We start from the raw sequence: 23,632 nt of genomic DNA, 5'->3' as shown, positions 1-23,632 counted from the left end.
GTAGGAGAGTGAAACCATACAGAAAAGTACACAAAATCAACACATTTATTTAGAAAAGAGCACAATTTAAAGAAAAGTGAGTAGAATGCAAAGAAAAGCTGAATCGCACAATGTTTCACTGGTGGGTTTGGTGGTTGTTACATCTGGGCTTGAAGGTAATGTTCATAATTAGCTCGAAGGACAAATTCAAAATATGGCTTTGATTTCAAACTGCTGAGCTCATCCAGCTCCAGGAGGTCTTTGATGTCGGGCAGATAGGTCTGCAGAGAGACGCCTGGAAAATACAGAAGAAAGAGTTCATCTGTTTAGTAATTACAAGTGTATTTTTCATATAAGGATACATATGATTTGATGACCATACAGATAAAGAAAACTGAATTCTTTCGGCTCATGACTGTTCATAATATACTCAAAAAAAAGGGAGGGCTTGAGTGGTCCACTGTTTAGAAGAGCCGTCAACAGAACGTGTAGAAGAGTAAAAACTAAGCCGGCTGGGATTACTGGCTGAGCCCGACTCCCTCCAGCCAGAACCAAATGTTTGCTAACTTTGACAATCACATGTACAGAAGTGTTCAGTTGTATTGTGCACAGTTTTTGATAAACTAGTTCTATGTGGTATTAGCCTACGCAGCTATTTAAGTTGAACAAGGGGCTCTCATGACATAATAGGGATTTAAACCCATTTTTCCCATCAATACGCTTGAACCCCCTCCCCATATTTCTTTAATCCACCAAGTCTTCATCAATGTTTCTCACCTTCCTGAATGAGTTTGAGGAGGATCTTGACAAAGATGCTGTCTTTTGTTGCTTCCAGAGGGTCGTCGTTCCCATCTGCAGAAGACCAGCTGGAGGTGGAAAAACAAACAAACAAACAAACAAAAAAAACAATAAAGATACCCACAGCATTTAAATCAACCATTACAAATCCAACACACACAGAAGTACTGACTTCTGTTTTTTTCCAGATTCCTTTACTGATCCAAACTAACTGTAATCACTGACACTCCATCTTTCCTGGCATATCAATAAAACACTTATATCCTTTACAGCTGGTATATAATTCCAAAGATTGTATTTTTTGATTATTCTACTAACTACTAATGGTATTTCACATGAACATCGTGTTTTTAACAGCAGGCGGTGGAGGAATCAAGCTGTAAACAATATTATCAGTTGTGAAATAACAGAATAGCTTTTTATCATTTAGAGTCGTGTTTCTGATCATCTGGGAGAGTCCAATATTAATTAATTTTTTGCTCTGTTTTTGGCCCCTACCAGCTTCAGGGGGAAATGTCTGGCTCTTTATGTGCACACGGTCTTATTGCTGAAAACTAGAAAACTGAGAATGAATCCAAACACTCGATTTGTGGCTTTAAAGCTAAACAGTGACCTGAAACTGGCTGAAAGGCTCTAAAAAACAAAACAACGTATATTCAGCTAATCATAGGTTACTCACTACTAGAAAACTATTTGCATGTTATTAGAGAAATACCAGGCGAAAAAGTTTTAATTTAAGCAAAGTCCCAGTTGAATGTATACAAAAAACCATGACGGATCTTACTCGTCTCTCCTAAGCACTTTGCCGAAAATCTCACATTTGAGTGCGTCGATGTCCACAGCATCGTCCTACAACAGAAAAGCAAGAAAACCGCTAAAGTTGCTAAAGTTGAGAGACCGACTAACTTACGCACCAGTGCTGTAAACAAACGCTAGCGGCTACCTCATCGATGTACTCCAGCAGATCCAGAGCCTTTTTGAAATCGTACTCGTTGGCTCGCCTGTTGTCATCACAGATGTACAGCTGGAGAGGACGAGAGTTGAAAAGGAAATGCACCGAAGCTGTTCAGTCTCAGTGTTTGAATCATTTTCTTCTGACCCTCTCTAAATGTGATCTGATCTTTTCTGCATACCTATGATTATCACTTTGTCTTAAGGTGAGGTCCTTCTATACTACTTTTATCTACTTTCATTAATCCATCCAATAACAGGTTCTTTATTTGGAACCGCAGACACCAATACAGTTATCATAAAAAACATTTAAGCAACTGAAATGATCTTGTTTAAATATTGTACCTAAGTTAACAAGCAGTTTTCGTTCACTCGGGAAAATTATCCACAAACAAGCAGCACGTGTTTTCACCTGTATGAGGTTGTGAGCACTGAGCAGAGGCATGGTGTCGGGGTTCTGCTGCTTCTCCTCCAGCAGCTGTCGAGGCAGAGTCTCCTGATGCAGCAGGAAGCGCTCCTGCTCCACAATGTCTGATTGGCAGATGAATGACAGTGTCAAGTCTACTTACAAGACATATTACAAAGCACCTGCCATTCCACAAATACATGTACCTTTATATGGCGATTTTATCATGCCCTTTCATTAGTAAGAAAAAGATGAATGAGTTTACACTCTGAACTTTTCTCTGAATTACTATGAGATCAAGGCAACCACTGTTGTAGCAGCTAAGTAACTTTTATTCACTGACAATCTAAGAATCTGTGTCAATAAAATGATCTAAAATGCTGGTTCGATTCAGTAAAATTCCACGGATAACGAAGTTTATGAGGTGCAGGGAGGTCTGCATGCATACAGCAATGTGTGCGCTTTTTTACCATCAATTTGTTTGGAGAGCTGGTCCTCCGGCAGGTCAGACGCTAGTGCAGTCAGCTTACTGAGAGCCAGCAGTGTCTTCTTTTTCACAAAGTAACGTGTTTCCATGTTGGCTTGGCTGTAGAGAGTTCTGTGGGCCTGCAGACGTGAAATACCACGTTAGCCACGACATCGTCACACCAAAAATATATCGATCTGTGTAACTAAGACTTTGATACAGCTTGATTCAAATAAACAGAGTAATGTCACTTTTCATTATTATACATAATTTATGGACATCTATGCATTGATTTCTTTGCGTGGGTTGTTACTGACATGTGGTGAGAATTTCACGTCACCAGCACCTTTAGAATTATATTTACTTAAACAATCGGGTGACGTGATCAATACTTTGTTGACTAAAAAAAGGGAGGAGCTAAAACTGCTCATCTCAGTCAGAGGATGAACGGAGAAGCTGCATGAAGGCCCAGCATGAGATACATAAGAATTGTTCAGAACTGTGAACCATGAAAAGCTGTTCTAAAAGAATTCAATAATAAAACTGAGTTGAAATGAGAATAACAGATCCCTGTCTGCTAAATACCTTACCAGGCACATTCATTATCACAGTTCAAATGGAAAAGAGGAACCAAAACAGTATCAACCAGGATAACACAGTGAAGTTTACAGCCTCGAACGCGTCTTTGTCAAAGTGGATTTCTACTGACAAGTGAGGCCAAAAGAGGAAGTCTTCTTCAGTTTAGATATATGTGTGCCCGTGGTTTCACTTTGTGTTTGTTAACTGCAAACAGGAAGGAAACTTTAGAAAGTGTGAGTGTGTAACAGATATGTTACAGGATGCTTTCTTCTGTGAGCAACGGTTTCAAATGAAAACGGAAGGAAACTGAATTTGTGTTTCCATCGTAGATCACACTGTAACAGCCACACACTGTGTGTTTAACAGGAAAGACAGCAGGACGGTTAGGAAAGGAAGGAAGGAAGGAAGGAAACAATGACCCTATATTTTTGTTCGTTGCAAAACTGCAGTATTTTTGAAAAATGCTATTTCCAGAGGTAGTGAAAAGACTGAAGTGCACAAGCGATGAATGAACAGCAGAAGAAAAAATATGAAAAGGTTAAAAGTACAAAAAAAAAAAAACAGGAAGGAAAGAGGAAAGGAGGTAAGGACACTAGGAAGCCGTGTGGTTACATGAGCTTGAATAGAGCAAGGCGGATGTGTTTATTAATGTGTGACAGAGTTAGACTGAGAAAATCATGTTGCTACAATGTTGGCCAGATTTTGACTGGTCCTGATAGGTTTGAAATGGTTACCCCCCCCTCCCCCCCCTCCAAAAAACGTTTGGGTTCAGATTAGGATTTAGTTGGGATATTAAAAATTCATAGAAAATTGTATTGTGCTGGTTTTGTGAAGCAGAATTGTAAATGTGTGTGTGCGTTTTTATTTTTAAACATACACTTTGGTAGTCGTGGATGTGGATGTGATGCAGCCAGCTGAGATGCTGATGAGCCTGCAGGAAGCTGGCGAGTTGCTGGTGCTGAGCGGCCGGCTGGGACAGCAGCTTCCCTCTCTTGCCTTTCTCCATGTACCAACGAAACAGGAAGTCGGAAAAGTTCTGCAAAAGTAAAGGTACAAAGAGAACGTTAAAGTGTTTACTGATATACTCTGGTCTGAGTTCTCGATAGAATCCGGTATTTGTGCAGACACCTGCTCCTTCCAGGTATGTGCGTCACCTTTCTTTAAGTGCTGATGAAAGGTGATGTATCTGTAAATGTACCCAAAGTTATCCAGGTTAAAAGAAAGCCCGAGAGATTGTTATTATTCTTTTGGGATGATGTTAATAACATTTCTTAAATTTGCAGTTCATGATAACCAGACAGAATTTGATAACATGCCAATTTAGTCAATCATCATATGTGTGGCAGGGGCGTGGTCTCTGGCCCGCTGCAGTGGAGGGGCGGTACAGTGAGCTCTCAGGGCGCCGAGGTGGCAGAGGAGACACCTCGAGAGACATGACTCTCTCCCCTTTTATATGTAGTGACAGCGGAGACAGACGGGAGAGGAGTGTGTGTGAAGCTGGAGAAGGAGCTGCTGGAGTCACCTGCGCTGAACTGAAAAGAATAAGCAAAATAAAAGCATTTCCTAAGCCTGACAAGCCTGTGTGTATCTGGTCCTTTGCTACACTAGGACTGTAGCCCTTGTCAGTACGTCACAACACACTAAAGGAGCCATTAGTTCTCCAATATAGAAAAAATAAACATAAAATTAAACATAGTACTGGTTATACATCCTTTGTTAGGGATTTTTCTCTTTTTTGGAGCATTCTCTGGAGAGGATTGTGTGACAGGTCTGGTGCCAACAACTAAGCTACATTCATAGTCAATGAAATCAACTTAAAAACAAACAAACTAGCAGATGGCTGCATATTTTTAAGCCTAAATAAAAGATACAGTCAACTACTGCTGCTGCCCGTCACCCCTTCCAGGGTAGGGGCCGGGCTAAATACCGTCCTGAGCCATTCTTTCTAGTTGGCTCCAGGTGTAGCCCGTCTTTGTCACCTCTGCCTCGAGGTGTCGTCGCCGGGTGCTTGTTGGGCGGCGCCTCCTTCGCTTGCCTTGAGGGTTCCACCTGAACCTGCCTGGTGATGTAGGTTGGTGGTTTGCGTAGAGTGTACCCTACCCAGCACCATCTTTTCTTCGTCTACTGGGAGTTGACAGGTTCTTTCCCATAGGTTGATGTTACTGATGGTGTCTGGCCAGCGAATGTGGAGAATCCTTCTCAGACAGCTGTTTAGGAATGTCTGGGTTTTTCTGTTTGAGGTTTTGTGTGTGCTCCAGGTTTCAGCCCTGTACAGCAGTACTGACTTCATGTTGGAGTCGGACAGTTGGACCTTGGGAGTCAGGGTTAGCTTTTTGGATGCCCAGATGTCAGAGGAGCCTAGTTTTTATTGGGTTAAAATGTAAAATGGCCTCAAAGTGCCTTTACAATCCTGTACAACGTAAAACACTGTGTCCTTACATCCTAAATAAAAAAATAAAAAAGGTAAATAACATGTAGGGAAACTCGTGCAGAGCAGCTGAGGAATCTTTGAGTTTTTGTGTACCTGATCTGCAAACTTGGCCATGTAGTGCTGCAGGCGGCTCTGGTTGTCTGTCTGCTCACACATCTGAACCAGGATGTCAAAGTCACAGTACTTCTCAGCCAACGCTGCCACCCACTGGTACTGACCGAGCTCCACTGCAACGCAAAAAAATAGAAATAAATAAACAGAAAGGAAAAACCTACAGAAGAAACATAAACATTGAGACATGGACGTTACACTTCAGTTTGCAGTGTCCACGTGTCTGATTACAACATGCCTGTGTGTGAGCTTTGCGTGATGGATAGTTTGTTTACTGCAACAACCTGTAATTGGACAGCTAATAATATACCAGCTTTCTACTCAGTTTGAGCACTCAAAGCTTTTTTTCTGTAATAAAGAAAATTTATTTCTTCATACAAAAGAGGAATTACCAAAGGAATACTTTATTACAGCATTTTTACTCATCTAACAAAACTCTTAACAAAAAAATCTAAATTTCTAAATGTCACAACAATCCCCTTTAATGTTAAAGATTTAAATCTTACTCTGTGAATCTATAAGACTCGATCATTCACAGCCATCACATTTTAATCCTCCACTTACAGAGCGGTGCGAGCAGCTCGGAGCGCCGCTGGCTGTACTCCATCTCCAAGCTGTTGTAGCGCTCCTGTTGGGTCCTCTGCTGCTGCAGGGAGTTTAGCTGGGCCACAAAACTGCCCAAGTAGATATCCAACAGCGCCACCAGCTGCTCACAAAGGGCATTGCGCAGCTCTGAGTCAGCATGTGGGTACACTGTGCGCAGTATGATCTCGTGCTGGCGCGAGAGGACTGTTCGAACGCCGCCAACGCCACCTGATGCTGCATAAGCAAGGTCAGGTGGAAAGAAAACAGGGTTAATAATCAGTTCTGCTCCAACACACAGTGCAGACACGGAGCCATTCAAACATTCAGTTTCTTACAAACTTCTTCAGTTTAAGAGGGGATTTTAAGTCACGATGTTTACATAAGCATAAATGCATATTTGGATGAAGTGCTAAAGTGATTTAGTTACAAACACTGAACAACAACATACACTAATAGGGTCCTATGTAGAATAATTACATTTCACTGTGAATACATAAGGACATTTATCATATTCGGCTCTTGTTTTTTTCTTAGTTTGTAGCTGGTAAATTTAAACAGCAAAGTTTTATTTCCCAACAGAAAACTTTCAGAACTGAGCTTTCCTGTCCATACCCACTCTGTAAACTTTGTGGTATTAGTGCCCAAATTTACTGCCATGAGTTTGTATGGCAGGTTTTGCAGTATTTCGATGACATTAGACTAAAGCATGGTGTCATATTACATCCACTTTGATCTTAAGTGGGTCGGACCACTGAAACTCCCTCTGTGCTTTTCTGTCATTTAACTGTTTAGTAAGAAAAGCTGTAAAACTTACAAAAATACAAAAACAAATAAATAATAAAATACAAAATTTATGCTGGTGGTTGTTTGAGCAGCAGATCAAACAAGTTTAAAATTATAAATGACCTTAAGCGCACATTCAGGCCTGTGAGAGCCACGGTTCTGTGCTCAGTCTGCTTTTGCACGTGACTGGAGTGTCCATCAAAATACATTTGACACCAAGTGAATCTAAGAAGCTTCATGTTGTCACCTGTCCATGGGATGTACTCAGGCTCTGCAGCAGCATTTTCAGACGCTCTGTACATGGAGGCCTTCATGTCTCTGTACTGACCAGCAGCTTGAAGCATGTCCTACACACACACACACACACACACACACACACACACACTTAAAAATGAAGCCTAAGTTTTAACGTGACCGCAGTAAATAAAAAAGAAAACAGCACACATTTACCTTGATGATGTTGTTGACTGTGAGGACCACTTCGGCCCACTGCACCGAGTCCACTGGACTCTCCTTCAGACTCCGCTCCTCCTCCTCCAGCAGACAGTCGAACACCAAGGAGATCTGAGAGACCTGTGAGAGCACAACAACAGTCCAATGACCATCTATTACACAAACAAACTGTGATACCTTCTCGCTGCCAGAGACTCAAACCTCTCTGAAGAAGACGTCAGCAGCGGTGAGGCTTTGCGGCACGGCGGTGTTGTTCCTCTGCAGCGCCGTGCTGATGGCCCGGTTCACTAGTTCAGAGTGTTTGGTGTGGTGATTTTTCAGCACCATGGCTGCTTGCAACTTCTCCGCATGTTCACACAGCAGCAGGCGTGTTGCCATGGGAGATGAACGTACAGTCACCTGAGTGAGTCGGTCCAGCAGTCCAACCTGGCAACAGAGGATGATGGCGGCTTTTGAGAGGCAACTGGACTGATGCATTTCTAAATTCAGCCTTTGAGTTTTGATTTGTATCACATTTTTATTTTCAGCCCTGTTTGTATGTTAGTAAAAGTACCTTTGCAATCTAATGTACAAGTTGATCTTAATCTAGTTTAATTTAATAATTTTCCACCAACAAGCTTAAAGTGTGCCTTATAAAGTGAACTCTGAGTGTGTGCACACATGCAAAAGTGCAGGTTTCTTTACCTGCAGCAAAAACTCCATGAAGCAGCCATGGGCCTTCATCTTATCCTCCAGTTGGTGAAGGATGATGAGGGAAGTGAGAGGAAAACCAGCGCTCTCTTCAAATCCCAGAGAGAGAAGAAAAAAAACAAAACAGTTCAAGTCTTTTTCCAACACACACATTAAATGCAAAGTCCGATCAGCTACGTGAGAACTGTACAGTGACTGCAGAGAGGACGAAACCTTACAAGCACTAGTTTCATACAATACAGCTTTTCATTGGTTGGTTAATAACTTTTTGTGTTTTGTTTCCTCTCGTCTCAGCTCACCATCGGGGACAGACTCGGCCCAGCGAGGGTCAGAGGCCGGGTAATCGTCCACCAAATCAAGGTTGATTTGAGTCACCATGGTGTCCAGCTCAGCTCCCTCCTCCCCATCGCCGTCAGCTGGGAACAGCTCATCTATGACGGTCTGAGCCCCGACCAGGTCATTACTGACAGAGGAGAGAAGAAGAGTTTGGGACGTTACAGGAATATAGACTTGTCCTCTCAGTGCTTTTTAAGGGCTCAGAGAGAAATGAGGAAGCACAGACAATCCCATCACAGAGTCTGGAAACACAGCTCCTGCCCCCAAACAGCCAGCAAATAGCAACAGACAGACCAGGTTATACACACACAGAAACAAACTATAAAGAAAAGCAAATGTGTTGTTTTTCTCTTACTCACTTACAGATGACCGGTCATTATGGCTAGAAAGTGTGAATGATAACTCCTTTTGCCCATATTAAAGACCCTGAGCTTCAATATAAGACTTCAACATTCATCAGAAGCTTACAACAGCCAAGTCACTCAACACAACATGATGCAGAGAAACGTAGCTTTGATGTTTTTACTTGATAAACAACAAACATGTTGGCCAGAGATTCACAAAAACAATATTCTCCAAAAGTAGAGTGATTTAGTCACTTCTGTATTTACCTGATACAGAATATATAAGTGAACTTGGTGCTGGCTCTTCCTGTTCCAGCACACAGTGGTGATTATGTGGAGTTTATCTGTGTCATTATCTGTAAGTACAGACTTACAGATAATGCTGTATGCCACGGTGGAATCGTCACGTTTTATCTAAAGCACACTCTCTGTTGATTCACACGCTGATTATTTTTTCAGTATTCACTCACTGCTTTAGGCATTCGCAAGCTTAAATGAACTCGCGGCCGACCTGCTAGCAGCATGGCCTCTTCGCCTCTCCCTCCTGCACTTTCCTGCTCACTCTGATGTTTGAGTGTATGTTAGTTAAAGCGCTGACAAAGCTGCTTGTGTGTATGGGTGAATGTGGCGTGTTGTATAGAGCGCTTTGAGGACTCCAGGAGCGTAGAAAAGCTATGCAGATGATGCCCAACTTCATTTATCCATGAAGTCAGATAACACACACCAATTAGTTGCCTCAATACCTAATTTTCTGCTTCTAAATTCAGAAAAGAGCTTATTGTACTCAGCACTCAGCAAGAGTACTGACAGGGTATATTTATTTAGAATCCTGCTCCTCATGTGCAGGTTTTGAATGATCAGGCCTCATCTTATCTTAGTTATCTTAGTACCGTATCACACCAATAAAAATCTTTGCTCTTGGTCTGCGTGCTTCCTTGTTGTTCCTAGAGTATTTAAAAGTAGAATAGGAGACAGAGCCTTCAGCCTTTAGACTCCTGCTCTGTGGAACCAGCTGTCAGTTTGGATTTGGCAGACAGACACTGTTTCTACCTTTAAGATTTGGCCTAAAAACGTCCTTTTTGATAAAGCATATAGTTTGGGTTGAATCAGGTGACCTCTAATCTTTCCTTAGTTGTGCTGCAATAGGTCCAGGCTGCTGGGGGATTCTGTTTATACACCTCTCTGCATTTAATTATTTGTTATTATTAATCCCTGGCTCTCTTCCACAGCTTGTTTTTTTCTAATATTATGAAGGCACTTTATTATTTTTATTCTTTAAAATATTTTTCAAAGGAGATGTGAGCTGTATTTAAGACGTACCGACAGAATTGCAGGAAGGCCGCCTTCAGGAGTTTGGTTTTGTCCTCCTGAGCTACAGGCTCGGCTCGGGTTGGCGTCTCCATGGCCGACACCTTTGATGCAAATTCAACATTAGAAATGCATGACTGCAACACCCACAATCACGATAATCACGTTAGTTTAGTTATAATTTTCCTTCTCAGGATTTCTTGTGTCAATAATTATGAGACGCAGAAGTCATGAGAAAGATCGAAGTCTCACAAACTGGCATAAAAAGAAAGTTCTTAGTCTCATCGCTCAGACGGCTCTCTTTGAAACTTACTTCCGGGGCCGCAGCCAGCGAGGAGCACAGCGAGTCCTCCATGGTCTCTGGCAGGATGGAGGCACTCTCTCTGGCCACCACCGCCACCAGACCGCTGTTTTGCGAGAAAAAGACCGGCAGGTTGGCACAGCAGCCTGCTCCACGTACACCATCACCTGCACAGACAGAGGCCACCAACATAAACAGATCACTCACCTGGATTTGATCTAAACTGAAAGCATTTATTGGCCTATTGAACAAGTCGAGTGAATTATTTATTCCTTTACAAATACTTTATTATATGTTTTTCTTAATTCATCCCTGACCAAAACATTCTCGAACAATTTTATCTTTTAGGAATATCTGAGTCTTCGAAGCAACGTACAGTTTAATCCTCTTACACCAACACAGTGGACAAAAACCTGTTAAATATGATAAAGTTAACTTATTCAAGCAACATGAATTTGATCAGTTATAGATTTTTGGGAGGCAATGAGATGCAGGTGAAATTTGTTTGTATTATGAAAAAGAACTTTGTTCAGTGATGTTACAGATTTTAATTAATTTTTTGAAACACATTCAATACTTCTGTGTAACTGAATTTCAGACCAACGCCAAAAGACGTTTATCCCACAGAATCAGGAATTTCATTTAACTTAATTGAAAAACAAACTATTCACTGACCACAGTATTAATTTTGTTGACTATTACATGTAGCAATAGTGACAAAATGAAGGCGTTCTTGCTCTAACGCTCCAACTTTCCCACCTGGTGAGTTAAAGCTGATTTTCTCATCAGGAACTGCGACCCTGTTGGTTCCTGTTGAGCAGGCGAACACTACGTCCTCAGTGTACAGAAAGGCTGTGGAGCCAGGGGAACGAGGCAACACCAGCCGAGTGGCCTGCAGCGTCTCCTTGTTCTGAGGAAATAACAGAATAACTGAAGACTTTCAAAATAAAAGCATAAATATCTTCACTCTTATAATAGGAACTGTAAATGCTGGACTTTACTTTACAATGTCCTGTAGTTTCACTGTCACTTGTTTGGACAGTTCCACTCTTCTGCGTTGCTCAAAGTGGTTAATGTTTTAATAATTATAATCGAGGATTGTAATTATCAGGCTCTTCTTGATGAGCAGGCTTTTACACAAGAAGAGAATGACCAGACTGATCCTCTAATAGATCAAATCACAAAAACACCACTGCTGCAGTAGCAGCTTCAGGTCTGACCTGGAAGGGAGAGCTGTACTTTGTGACCTCCACGGTGAACTGGTCAGAGATGGTGGCTCCGTTGTCCTGCAGGGTGACCAGGCAGAAGTAGGCCAGGCAGGGAGTGTCGGACGGGTGCCAGGCTGCAGCCAAAACCACCAACCCGGCTCTGAAAGCACACAGAGTGTAGCTCAGTGCAGCCAGGGGTGCAGTAAGTTCAAGAGGAATAGCGAATAATAGAGGAACATGGAGGCAACAAATAAACACAAGATAACCTGTCGACTAAGACAGTGGTCCCCAAACGTTTTTACACCACAGACCGGTTTAACGTCAGACAATATTGTCACGGACCGGCCTCTAAGGTGTCGCGGATAAATACAACAAAATAAAATCATACGACCAAGACAAAAATGGTGGCATTTTGTAAATAACATAATAAACGCGAATTCACTGTGTAATTGTGTAACTTTATTAGCAGCGTCCTCCTCTCCGCCCCTTAACCTCCGAGGACCTGCGTCCACATATGTTGACATCAAATTTTGGGTTATTTAGACCAAAATACTAAATCTCTACAAGGGCCTGATGTCCACTTACGAGGACATTATACTGCTACTCTTCTATCGAAATTTTAAACGAATATTCTCATATGTGGCTCTCATTTTCCTTGGGAACAAAAATCCATTAAATTTTTTATTTTTTAAATCTGGTAATTCTTTGTTTTTGCATTCATCAGGTCAAGTGTAAAACAAGTCTTTTTATTGACTGAATGGATAAAATCCATCTTTCATTTAATATTTATATATTGAATATAATTTTTTAAATTCTGAGATTAATCTTTGAAGTGCAGAGCGACACAGGATGGCTAGCTCAGTTTGGCCGTAGTATGCTAACGCTAGAGTGACCATATTTTGATTTCCAAAAAAAGAGGACACTCGGTCCAGTCATGAAGAACTTTAATAATACTGTTTGCTTCAAGAAAACGTTAACACATTCAAACGATGGCTTCTCTGTGTGGTTAATGAATCGTGAAATAAAAAATGTCATATAGACTTTTACAAGTCAACAAGTGCAAAACAAGAGGCCGGTTGGTCACTCTAACACTTTACCATGCTTTAGCACATGCAATCCTACATGCGGCATGTTTTAGTGAAGAAGAAGAAGAAGAAGAAGGAAACAAAAATGATTCAGGTTTTTGTGAATCCAAAGACAAGCTGCTTTTAATCACACACTCACTGGCTGAGCTTCATGTCCAGGTATGCCACATTTGCTCCCTCCTTCATCTCCTCATAGTTGCTCTCTGACCCCTGGAGGAAAGGAAATCTTTTTCATTTGGATCTTATTTATTTAGTTTTCTTTGCTACAGTGCAGAACAGGAAAAAGCCCTTCATCTGTAATAAATAAGGTCACATGTTTGCTTATACTGACCCATATAGCGTCTGTGATGCTCTCGTTCAGAACTCTGCGCGCGTCCCAGTTGAGGATCTGGTGCTCCGAGCTGTCGTCGACCTCCCATTTACTCAGACTGGAATCAGTGAGTGTGTACAGGGAGCTGCTTTCCCCCACCCACAGCACACTGCAGAGCTGCAGCAGTAATAGAGTCAGAACTCTGAACACTGAAGATAACTAAACTGACACTGGAGAAGAACTGCCCTCACTATTCAGCCTGATAGACTTAAAACATAAAGGGTGTTTAAGAAATTTGTGAATCGGAATCAAAAGCAATCACTCATTTCTCTCTGTGGCTAAAATTGATTAAAAAAACTTGATTAATATAAAACACAAACAAATAACACATGGAGGAAGTAATTAGCAGGTTATAATCAGATTATCTATGAGTGACAGTAAAAAATGGGGAAAGAGTCAAGCTCAGAGCAACACTATTTGATGTATTTAAAGGTCATCACCAATAGATGAAAAATAATAACACTGTACACAGACTAGTCTTAATTATTAAAAATGCATAAGATAGAAAAGAGTTGTACAGATAGAATAAATGAAACTCTGCAGTGGACTCTCCTAACAGGACTCACCGTGTCATTGGCTGGTGTCGAGAGGATGCCAAACAGGCTGGAGACACGACGTCCGATGCCAGAGAGCATGCCCTGACCCTGCTGCAGAGCTCGGCACTGCAGCTTCCCAGAAGAATCTGCACTTGCTCTCAAGAGCTGATTCTTTACTGAGGACAAGACAAAGCTTCCACCCTGAGAAAGGAGAAGGAAGTGAGAAACAAAGAGGTCAAATTATATGTTGTTGATTTAATCCTGTTCCTTACAAATCTACACAAAATAAAGTGCTATGCCAGCTTTATTACGTGTGTTTAAATGTTTCAAGATATCTCAAGGTATGCAGTGAATAAACCGTGGACAGCAGCATTACTCCTCAGTGATTTCTGGAGCGATACTGTTTGATGTGATTGTACTTTGGGACCCTTTTCAAAAATATTTGAGTATTTTGGATTTGGCAGAGTCAGTGGTGAGATTTTTTTGGAACAAATTCGTTAGCAAAACCGTCTATTTTCAACTGAAGAACCCTACTTACTCTGACAGCAACAACAAAGTTGCACAGATCTCCCAGGTCCACATCGGTCTCTGTGTAGTTGCCCTCCTGGGAGAGGCTGGGCCAGTAGCGAACCGCTCCTTCTGCAGCCACCGCCAAGACAGAGATGGACTGAACAGCAGCCATCTCCAGGGGAGCAGTGGAAGTCACAGCCACAAGGTCAGCAGTGTAGTTGTACTCACTGCTGGGCAGTTGCAACTCCTTACAAACTGAGACCTGCAGGAAAACACAGTTTAGTTTGTGAATTTAAAGCTGCCAGCTTAGCACGTTGTGAACTTTCAGTCTGTTTTGATTCATCGTTTACTCCATCTAATATCGGAATAAGAAAGCAGGTTTTGTGAGAGAAGAAAAAGTCCATCTTTCTATCGCTGAAACATTTACCACATGTTACTGTACCCAGTCTCTTTAAACAAAACTAAGACACATGAAATAAATGATCAGTGAATAATTATTTGCTTTGTCGATCCTACAGATGGACAAAAGGCCTCACGCCGCTTGCATTATTTTGGAGAACATGTTAAAATAACTCTTTAATGATTTTTAGATTGTAATTTTAGTCTAAATGTAGTTTTAAAGTGAATTTTAAACTCAGGCAGAATGTCTGCCCTGATCATACCTTAGCTACAGCAGTTTGGCAGATCTTCCAGATGATCAGACTCTCTCCACAAACCATCCAGGCCCAGCCGCTCTCACACACCTTCACTGAGATCTGATCATCAGCTAGAGTAACCAATAAGAACATGAAAAACAAATGTTTAGTGGAAACTACTAACTCTCCCACAACCAGAAACATAAAGAGAAGAGAGAGCAACTATATAAGAAAATAGAAAATGAATATGTTCGTTTGAAGCTCATAAAATTACACACGCACACCTTTCATTCTCAGAAAGAAGACAAGGTTTCTCTTACCGTCAGCCATCGTCAGTGCCTCCATAACTTTGACGGGGAGGGATGAGCCAAAGGTCTGCACATCATAGTTAACAGTTTCTGCCCCTGCATGGCTCTGCACTCGGGTAGGTGTTGATCTGGGGATGACACAAACTCAGAACAATCAGCTGTAGCTACAGTCTGATGGGCCCAGTTAACCCAAGACTGCACTGACGACTCAGCACGAAAGAACATCATCTATAAATCTGTAAAATTGTCTTTATTTGCCATATATATGGAGCCTTCCGATTGAGTAAATCTGATCCGACAACACTCACCTCGCCGACAACGGCGTCCTGCGCGGGGAGAACAGGAGGCCAGGGACCGCACCGGAGACACTCTTCCTCCCGGGGGTCCTGGCCGGCTGCCTACGGCCGGAGCCCGGGGCGGTTCGAGGGCTAAACATGCCTGCGGTGGTACCCCGAACTGTTCAACAGTGATAACTACAACCCTGCCTGAAAAGCGCGCTCACACGAAAGATCCACCAAATACAACTCTCCAAACAGCGCGCGGTGCAGTCGCTGGATTAAAACGTCATCCGCCTATTTTGTAAAACTTTATTTACAACTCGAAAACGAGATTTTACAACTGCAACACTTTCACAGAGGAAAGTCTTATTGTGTGGGTAAGTCAGTCAGACTATATGAAAAAACCCCCACACACACTTTTTCATGTAGGCCACATTCATCCAATTAAAATTAAAATTTTAAATTACTCCGCTCTGCTGATTCTACGTTTTTAAGGGGCTTAAAAGGTGAGTTAAGTACGCTAAATACTTAACTCACAGTTAATTTAGTGACTTAATAGTGCACTTTCACACAGATTTCTGTACAGCAGGGATTGGCAGAGACAATTCTGCCTCTGGGTCAGTAAATTTAAGCTTACATATAAATTTATAAAATAAAACAAACACAAATTTATGTCATCAAGATGACATCAGATCTTTAGGAGACTCCAAACTATTCAGTGCATCTCGTCATAGTAGCTGACTTTTATCAACTACAAAAATTATATCAACCTAATAACTGTGTTCTAAGATTTTTTTTCTTCTCAGGAAATCTGTTATCTATAGATTTAGCCTTGAGCTTGAAACGGGAGCCAGGCGAAAGCAGTAGATTAACGACACCTAGAATTGCTGATTAAAGATGAGAGCGGCCAGCTAGCTTAGCTGCTTTAGCTAGCATGATTTGATGGAGTCTGACAGGGTTGGATAACCACGATGGAGCGGCAGCGAACGACGTTGATATAGTAGTTATAGCCAGATACAGTGATGCGTTAAAAGCGGTCGTTTTGGACACAGTAACTGAAGGCGGACAGCAACACGTTATGCAGTAAGTAGCAATGTCCAAATAATGATGGTAAGGCATTAATCCCGCTAAAAGTTTAGCGGCCAGGCCCACTTCTAGCATTAGGAAGTTAGCCAGTTAGCTTGGTGTAAGCATCCTCCTCTACTATCGAAACTTGACAGCTTTACACTGCATGCCTAGTTCTTTGCTGACTTTCACGTTAGTTGGCACGTATCTTTATTGTGCTAGCTGGGCCCTTTGTAATGCTTGTAACGTAAACACGCCAGCGTTGCTTTGCTATGTAATTAGCTACTAGGTGATGCTGTGCTCAAGAAGTTTAATTTGACCACGGAGATGATGAATGAGAATTTTTAGTAGTCACAGACATGTATCGTATTTTGTAGTCCGTTGTGAGCACGAAAACAGTTACTATATGCTTCCGACTTGTTGGGTGGATGAGCGAGAGAAGGTGCTGTGAAAAGTGCCAGGTGTCTGACACTGTAGCTTGTGCTCGTAAGGTCATGAAGCGGATTCGCACTGAGCAGATCCAGTATGCCGTGGCTCAGTACCTGAAGAGGAGGCAGTATGTGGACACTGACGGCTCCCTGAAAGGAGCCAAGCTCTACCAGTCCCCCGAAGAAATGGCTGCAAGTCTCACGGGTAAGATGATGATGATGATGATGATTCCAGCCTAATTAATAGATCGCACAGCCACATAGTTATGAGAAAAGACTGATCACACGAAAACACCACACATACACCACAGGATTGGCTTCACTGCAAAAATTAGCACTGCCGCCTCAGTGCAACATGGATTTGGTTTTGGGCTTGAACCTTGTAGAGCCTAGAGCTGTCTATATGGAGTTTCCATGCTCTCCATGGGCCTGCTTGGGTTTAATTCCACAGTGCAGAGACATGTGTTAGGTAACTGGTGATTCTAAGTGATTGTGAGACTGTGTTTTTTGTCTTGGTTTGTTTGTTTTGTTTTAACCTTTGTTAAACTCGTGACCTTTCTAAGGTGTACCATAAGACAGCTGGGATAGGTTCCAGCTCACCTGTGTCCCTAGGATAATTGGTTAAGATAAATAATCTATTTTCATAATGCAGTGTAATGTATTTGACCCTTTGACTGGCAATATTCTCTGTAATTAACAGTTTTCCTGGTTTCTTCTTTATCTTCTTTCTCTATGTCTGAGCAGTGCAGACGGAGTCAGGATGTTCCAATGTCGTTTCTGCTGCACCATGCCAGTATGACCCACAGCAGTATGAGATTCAGTATTCCAAGCTCCGCGCCTTCCTGTCAGGTATGAGCTCTACATCACTGAGTCTAGACTTGCACATCTATAATTGTATTTGTTCCCAAAGTTTATGCCTCGGCTCCACGTTTTTTAGGTAGTGGTAAAGCTGCATCCTAAACAGCAGAAAGAGACAAAGGTTGTGGACGACTGGGGCTTCTTTCTGAAAGATGACATATTGCTGCAGTTTTAAATATTTTTATTTTCTCTGACAATTGTGCTTTTGTATTATTGACCATCCAGGGCTGATATTTTTTCATTTTGTCAACATTTCTTAAGCTGTTTTTGTGCGAGTCCACATTGTTTTGTCCTGACTGTTAAGAGAGAAACATGGATTACAAACTGGGTTTAACATTTGTCTTTCATACATTTATGTTCGTATTTATTTTTTTGAAAGGGCATGAATAACAAAATGGATTATTATTGGCTTATACAAACAGCTCCACATGGATATCGAGAATGAGATGATGGAACTGTTACGATATTGTTAACCTTTGTTGTTATTGATTACAAAAGCCTAAAAAATATACATTTTTTTTTCTACTAAATAGAAGCAGACATATCCTGGGCTAAAGAGGTGAGCAGTGTCCTCTATCCACTCTTCGTCTACCTCCACCTGGACATGGTGCGCTTTGGACTGAAAGGGGCTGTGGATGGTTTTTACAGTCGTTTTCATGGCGCCTTTCTTCAGGACAGTGAGCAGCGTACCATCATAGAGCAGCTCCGCCATGTCCTCAGTGCACAAGACATTGTGACCAACCCCAAGCTGAATGCTTTCTTAGAGCACAAATATGTGGTTCACCTGACGGAGCCAGCCTACGGCTACCTGCTGCGTTACCTGCAGAGTGAGGACAACAGCGCCCTCTGTAGGATCCTCAGTACACACCTGCAGCTGGAGGTCAGTGCCTTGAGGCGGACAGATTACCAGCTCTATGGAGCTGCTGGCGGGTCGACAGCTGCTCCAAACTCCACCTCCTCCTGGGCCGGAGTGGATGGAACAGAGAGTGGTGACGGGGTGGAGGTCCCAGCAGGGATCCCACAGAATGAGGCAGCCCTTGAGGCTCTGCAGGACTGCGTCAAGAAAGTCCGCGAGGGACCACCGTCACTCACCACTGTCTGTTTTTACGCCTTCCACCACACGGAGCAGATGCTGAACACTGCTGAGGTCTCGGCTGACAGTCGGTTGCTGGCCGGTGGATTTGACACCTCCACGGTAAAGCTGTGGAGCCTCCGTGCCAGAAAACTCAAGGCCAGACCCCATCAGGCTGATGTGTCACACATCCACCTGGCATGTGACGTACTGGAGGAGGAAGTAAGTAGACATTGTTATGAGAAGTCTTCACCTTAATTGTTTCCATATCTTCTTTTTCTTTTTTTAAAATTTGCATGCGTTTCTTTTGGTGTACAAAATCTGAGAAAATAATCCTGAGGACAAGACAGGTTGTCATGAGAACAGAGACACGGTGGTGAAGTCTTGTTTATAGTGGTGATGGACAGGCTATGATGTTTGCAGATGACATTATGATCTGTAGTGAGAGTAGGGTGCAGATGGAAGAGTTGCAAATAAAATTACATGTATGTGAATGAGAGGAAGATGTTGGAAAGCACAAGGAGTGGACGTTGACATGAGTACATGAGTTTAAATATCTGAGGGCAACCTTCCAAAGCAACAGACACGAGAGGTGAAGAAAAGAGGCAGGGTGGAGCAGGTATGTCAAAGGTGTGTAAGGGAAGATGTAGTGAGCAGAGCTGAACCAATTGCAATTTGCTAAGTTAAAATGTGTAACCTGCTGTTATTGATTTTCTTTCTATGAACCATAAATCACAGCAGATACAAACAATTTAGTTTGTCTTCAATGCAAATGCTTGACAAATATTATATCAGAAGAAATTATTGTCCCAAATATTATTCTCCAAAGCTGGAGTTAGTTAGATCTTCTTTCACTGAAACATCTGAAACCAAGTGCTTTGCTACTGGAAGGAGGTAGAAATGCTAAAATGAGTTTTACCTTGCCAAACAAAAGGAGGAGCAACAGCTTTATATAGTTTATTTTTCAGTATATTTATAAATTCATTAGACAACAGGGACCTTTTGTTTTTCTCATAACTGCTTTGAATTTGTTTGTTTTTTTCCTTTGCTGGCACATACAAAGGTTGCTAGCCTATGGCGGCCTCTACGCACTGGATAGCTTTAACTTTAGCCACTTCAGCTCCTTTTAAAATGTCCACGTTTATCTGGGCGACGGTGATGTCACTGTCTGATTAGGTTTGTTTTTAGAAACATTGTTGTGGTGGGGTGCACTGAAAATGATCCAATTCCGATCTCTAGCAATGAGATGGGTCTCATTTGTAGATGGTGGCTCTGATTTAAAAAGACCTGCAGAGTTAAAGATTAAATTGTTTAGCAAATTTAGATTTTTAATGTAAAAATAAATGCTGTATGTTCTTTTTAGATTAAGCTGCAGAGGAACAAAATCAGGTATAATCATGTAATCTTTCATCATTTCTTCCAAGGTAGATGAAGAGGACAGCTCAGGCAGTGAGATAAAGACGCTGCGAGGTCACAGTGGCCCAGTATTTCGTACCGCCTTCCTCACAGACAGCTCCGGCTTGCTCTCGTGCTCTGAAGACACAACCATCCGCTACTGGGACCTGGGCAGCTTCACCAACACGGTGCTCTACCAGGGGCACGTCTACCCAGTATGGGATGTGGACGTCAGCCCCTGCAGCCTTTACTTTGCCAGTTGCTCTCACGATCGCACCGCCCGTCTCTGGACGTTCTCCCGGACATACCCACTGAGGCTCTATGCAGGGCATCTTTCTGATGTTGACTGTGTGAAATTCCACCCGAACTCCAACTATTTAGCCACCGGTTCCACAGACAAGACTGTGCGACTCTGGAGCACCCAGCAGGGGGCGTCTGTTCGTCTTTTCACGGGCCACCGTGGCCCTGTGCTGTCACTCGCTTTCTCACCGAATGGCAAGTACTTGGCGTCGGCTGGTGAAGACCAGCGGGTGAAGCTGTGGGATTTGGCATCTGGGACTTTGTTCAAAGACCTAAGGGGACACACAGATAGTGTCACCAGCCTGTCCTTCAGTCCGGACAGCAGCCTAGTGGCATCTTCATCTATGGACAACTCAGTGCGGGTGTGGGACATCCGCAACTCACACGGTGGGACGTCAGCTGACAGCTCGTCCAGCGAATTGGTGGGAATGTACACTGGAAACACCAGCAACGTGCTCAATGTCCAGTTTATGGCCTGCAACTTGCTGCTGGTGACGGGAACCGCACAAGAGAAAGCAGAGCAGTAGATGTAGCCGTCACATCTGGAGCTCTTTTGGGCGAGAGCTGAATGTTTCCCTGTGTCTGAAACTCAGGAGCCAAATCCTGAGATACATGTTTTTGTTCTCTTTCCTTCAAATTTCATTCTTCATGAACTGGCTTTTTTTTTTTTTTTTTTTTTTTTTGGAAATAAAGAAATAAATTACCAAAGTGAATTCACGGTATGTCAGTATTGAAGAATCTCCCAGTTTCTTGTTTAACTGATGATCTAAAAATTGTTAAGTTCTGTTTTTCTGTTGTGATGTAAATTCAGGAAATATTGTTACTGTTGGAATAACTGACACTATCAGGCAGCTTTATCCCAAAAGGAAACTTTAATATTTCAAACCTGAGACGTGTACAATAAAGTGCGTTCAACATTGCCCGGCTTTCTTTGGGTTAGGCAGCGAGACGAAGCCTAAACCCAAACCCCATCTGTCACAATTCTTTATCAGCTTTCGCTGCTAATTCAAGCTCTGCTTCTGGTGTTTGACGTGTATTTTGACTCTTCACACAATGAACCAAATGCTACCTTCTTTAGTCAAAAGGAATAGGGCAGATATTATTTATTTGTAAAGAATATACAAAGCAAAATGCTGTTACTGCAAATAAGAAGAAAACCACTCTGTGTGGTCTCAGTGCAGCTGTGCATTTGTTACATTTTAAACCAAATTAATTACATTTTTTAAGAAGAGCATTCAGGTCTGAAGATCTTTGACAAAATTAAATGCAGTGACTGAATACTCTGACAACCAGAAATGAAAATGAATGATGTGTAAAATTTAGTGAAGATGAGGACCAAACAAAAGTGTATATATATCCACATTTTCTTTATCACTAATTGAATCCATGTTACTTCACATGGCCATTTGGCACAGATTCTTTACACTCATCATAGCGTACCTTTGTTCAGTAAAATGGATTTCAGTTCAGTCGAATCCACGTTGTAATTCAAGTAAATGGTCATCAGAAGAGCATTGAATAGAACCACCTCCTGCCAAGTTTGTCTTCAGTGCAGTAACTGTATCAGTGTCTTTGAAGGTATTAAAGCTTTTTTTACACAGGCATGCACTTAGTATATAGAGTCTGGTATACTGAGGTGCATACATGGGACCAAAATAAGTTGGGGTAGCTGGCTATAAAGCGCCTTGCACCATAGGTGACTGAAATTTATTTGCACATGCTCACAGAGTGTAGTTCTTTTCAGATGGTAGTTTTGTTCTGCATTTTTGTCTTAATTCAGAAAGTTTAATGTCCACAGTAATTGTAGTATTTGTTTTTTTTTTAAAGGAAACTAACCTGTGTTCATGTCCTCTCACAACTGTCTCATTACCTGATTTAGGAAGATGAGAAGTCTGCTGATTTATTTGTGCTGATGTGCTCAATATTGACTAAATGAACGTTACAAAGATAATGTTGCTCGGTGTGTTTTAACATGTAGGTAGATGCTTCCAGTAAATAACTATCAGGCCTCCTGCTAATAACTTTCCTAACTAATCTAGGTCTATCTACACTGAGGGCAACTATTGCTTCTAAGATGTATTAGGTTAAAGAGATTTGATGTCACCATCCTGAAGCCACTCAACATAATCACCTAATATTGCTCCTTGTTGGCAGCAGAGACTGGACTGATTGTGGACTGTTAAAGGTCGTCTCCAGCACATCGTTCAGTGTTCTGTTTGGCTCACACGTCCATCACTGGTTGGTAACTATGTTGCTGGAATAACTGTTATATTTGTTTTTGTTTCCACTGTTCAGTTGTGAAATGAGATATGGAACTGATATGGTGTTTGGCTTTTGGACTGCTGGTAGACATTTATAAATCCTATCAAGTTTAAAAATTGTTACGTTTTAAAGGTTCTTCAGGGAGAAGCAAGTTATTGTGAATTAACAGCAGAAAAACTTCTTTCTTGTTCTACAGCAGCAGGTCGTGTCTGAGTGCCCGCTGTAGCTGTGGGTGTAAAAACTCTCATTTCTAAGCATTGAAGGCTGTTTTTTTGGTTTGTTTATTTTTTGAAAAAAAAAAAAAATTCTAACTGTGCAATTCATAAAAACTATAAATAGACATTATTTTTGTAAGTTTTGGGGGGCCTTCCTGGTAATACACACATGCCTGTGTTATTTCATATAAAGTCTGGTTAGGGTTTGCTGTGTTATTCATAAATCCAGCCTGGAACTTTTCTTTTGGTGGTCACCAAGCTTTCTGTTTCCCTTTGTAGTCCAAAACAAGAAATAACAATTTCTTTTTAACAATGTCAGATTTCATTCCTTTTTTGTTGTATCATGTTGATGAACAATGAAGGACACTGAAAAGTAATACGTCATATAAGAATCCAACCATAATCCTTAGCTTTCTGAGTACTTAAGCACATATTATACTTTATTATAAAAACCTCAGAATTCCAGTTCAATTAGCATCATCCCAGTCATCCTTGATCACCTGACAACTGAAATTTATAAAGTGCTGATCCTTTCTATTTTACTGGCTGCGTTAATAGCTGTATTTAAACATTTCACATGTTTCTG

At 41.7% G+C, this 23,632-nt stretch overlaps 2 protein-coding genes across 3 annotated transcripts; one reads left to right on the top strand and one right to left on the bottom strand.

Annotated features, from left to right (window-relative positions):
- Nucleotides 1–27: 27 nt before the first annotated feature.
- nup133 (nucleoporin 133) lies at nucleotides 28–15,815 on the bottom strand. Its single transcript, XM_085458281.1, has 25 exons — nucleotides 15,482–15,815; nucleotides 15,186–15,301; nucleotides 14,893–14,996; nucleotides 14,259–14,492; nucleotides 13,751–13,921; nucleotides 13,146–13,301; nucleotides 12,954–13,024; nucleotides 11,742–11,889; nucleotides 11,281–11,431; nucleotides 10,534–10,688; nucleotides 10,233–10,324; nucleotides 8,532–8,695; nucleotides 8,227–8,321; nucleotides 7,744–7,968; nucleotides 7,540–7,662; nucleotides 7,337–7,436; nucleotides 6,286–6,540; nucleotides 5,704–5,837; nucleotides 4,057–4,215; nucleotides 2,605–2,740; nucleotides 2,141–2,259; nucleotides 1,721–1,801; nucleotides 1,562–1,626; nucleotides 757–845; nucleotides 28–274 (listed from the first exon to the last, which is right to left on the bottom strand). Exons 1-25 carry the CDS (start codon nucleotides 15,607–15,609, stop codon nucleotides 138–140), a joined length of 3,408 nt encoding a protein of 1,135 aa, XP_085314407.1. The 5' UTR covers nucleotides 15,610–15,815; the 3' UTR covers nucleotides 28–137.
- Nucleotides 15,778–23,364, top strand: taf5l (TAF5-like RNA polymerase II, p300/CBP-associated factor (PCAF)-associated factor). Of its 2 annotated transcripts, none has more exons than XM_085458283.1 (5): nucleotides 15,778–15,828; nucleotides 17,008–17,149; nucleotides 17,689–17,793; nucleotides 18,336–19,096; nucleotides 20,299–23,364. In XM_085458283.1, exons 2-5 carry the CDS (start codon nucleotides 17,011–17,013, stop codon nucleotides 21,094–21,096), a joined length of 1,803 nt encoding a protein of 600 aa, XP_085314409.1. In that variant the 5' UTR covers nucleotides 15,778–15,828; nucleotides 17,008–17,010; the 3' UTR covers nucleotides 21,097–23,364. The 2 variants fall into 2 exon arrangements, with proteins under 2 accessions (XP_085314409.1, XP_085314408.1); XM_085458282.1 differs by lacking the exon at nucleotides 15,778–15,828 and adding an exon at nucleotides 16,053–16,534.
- Nucleotides 23,365–23,632: the final 268 nt, after the last annotated feature.

Source organism: Copadichromis virginalis, linkage group LG6, assembly GCF_057382275.1.
Source record: "Copadichromis virginalis isolate Kocher_CV1m ecotype Utaka linkage group LG6, C_Virginalis_male_GT1.1, whole genome shotgun sequence".
Lineage (NCBI taxonomy): Eukaryota > Metazoa > Chordata > Actinopteri > Cichliformes > Cichlidae > Copadichromis > Copadichromis virginalis.
The sequence above is the reverse complement of the archived record's forward strand: the minus strand, read 5'-3'. Positions and strand labels throughout refer to the sequence as shown.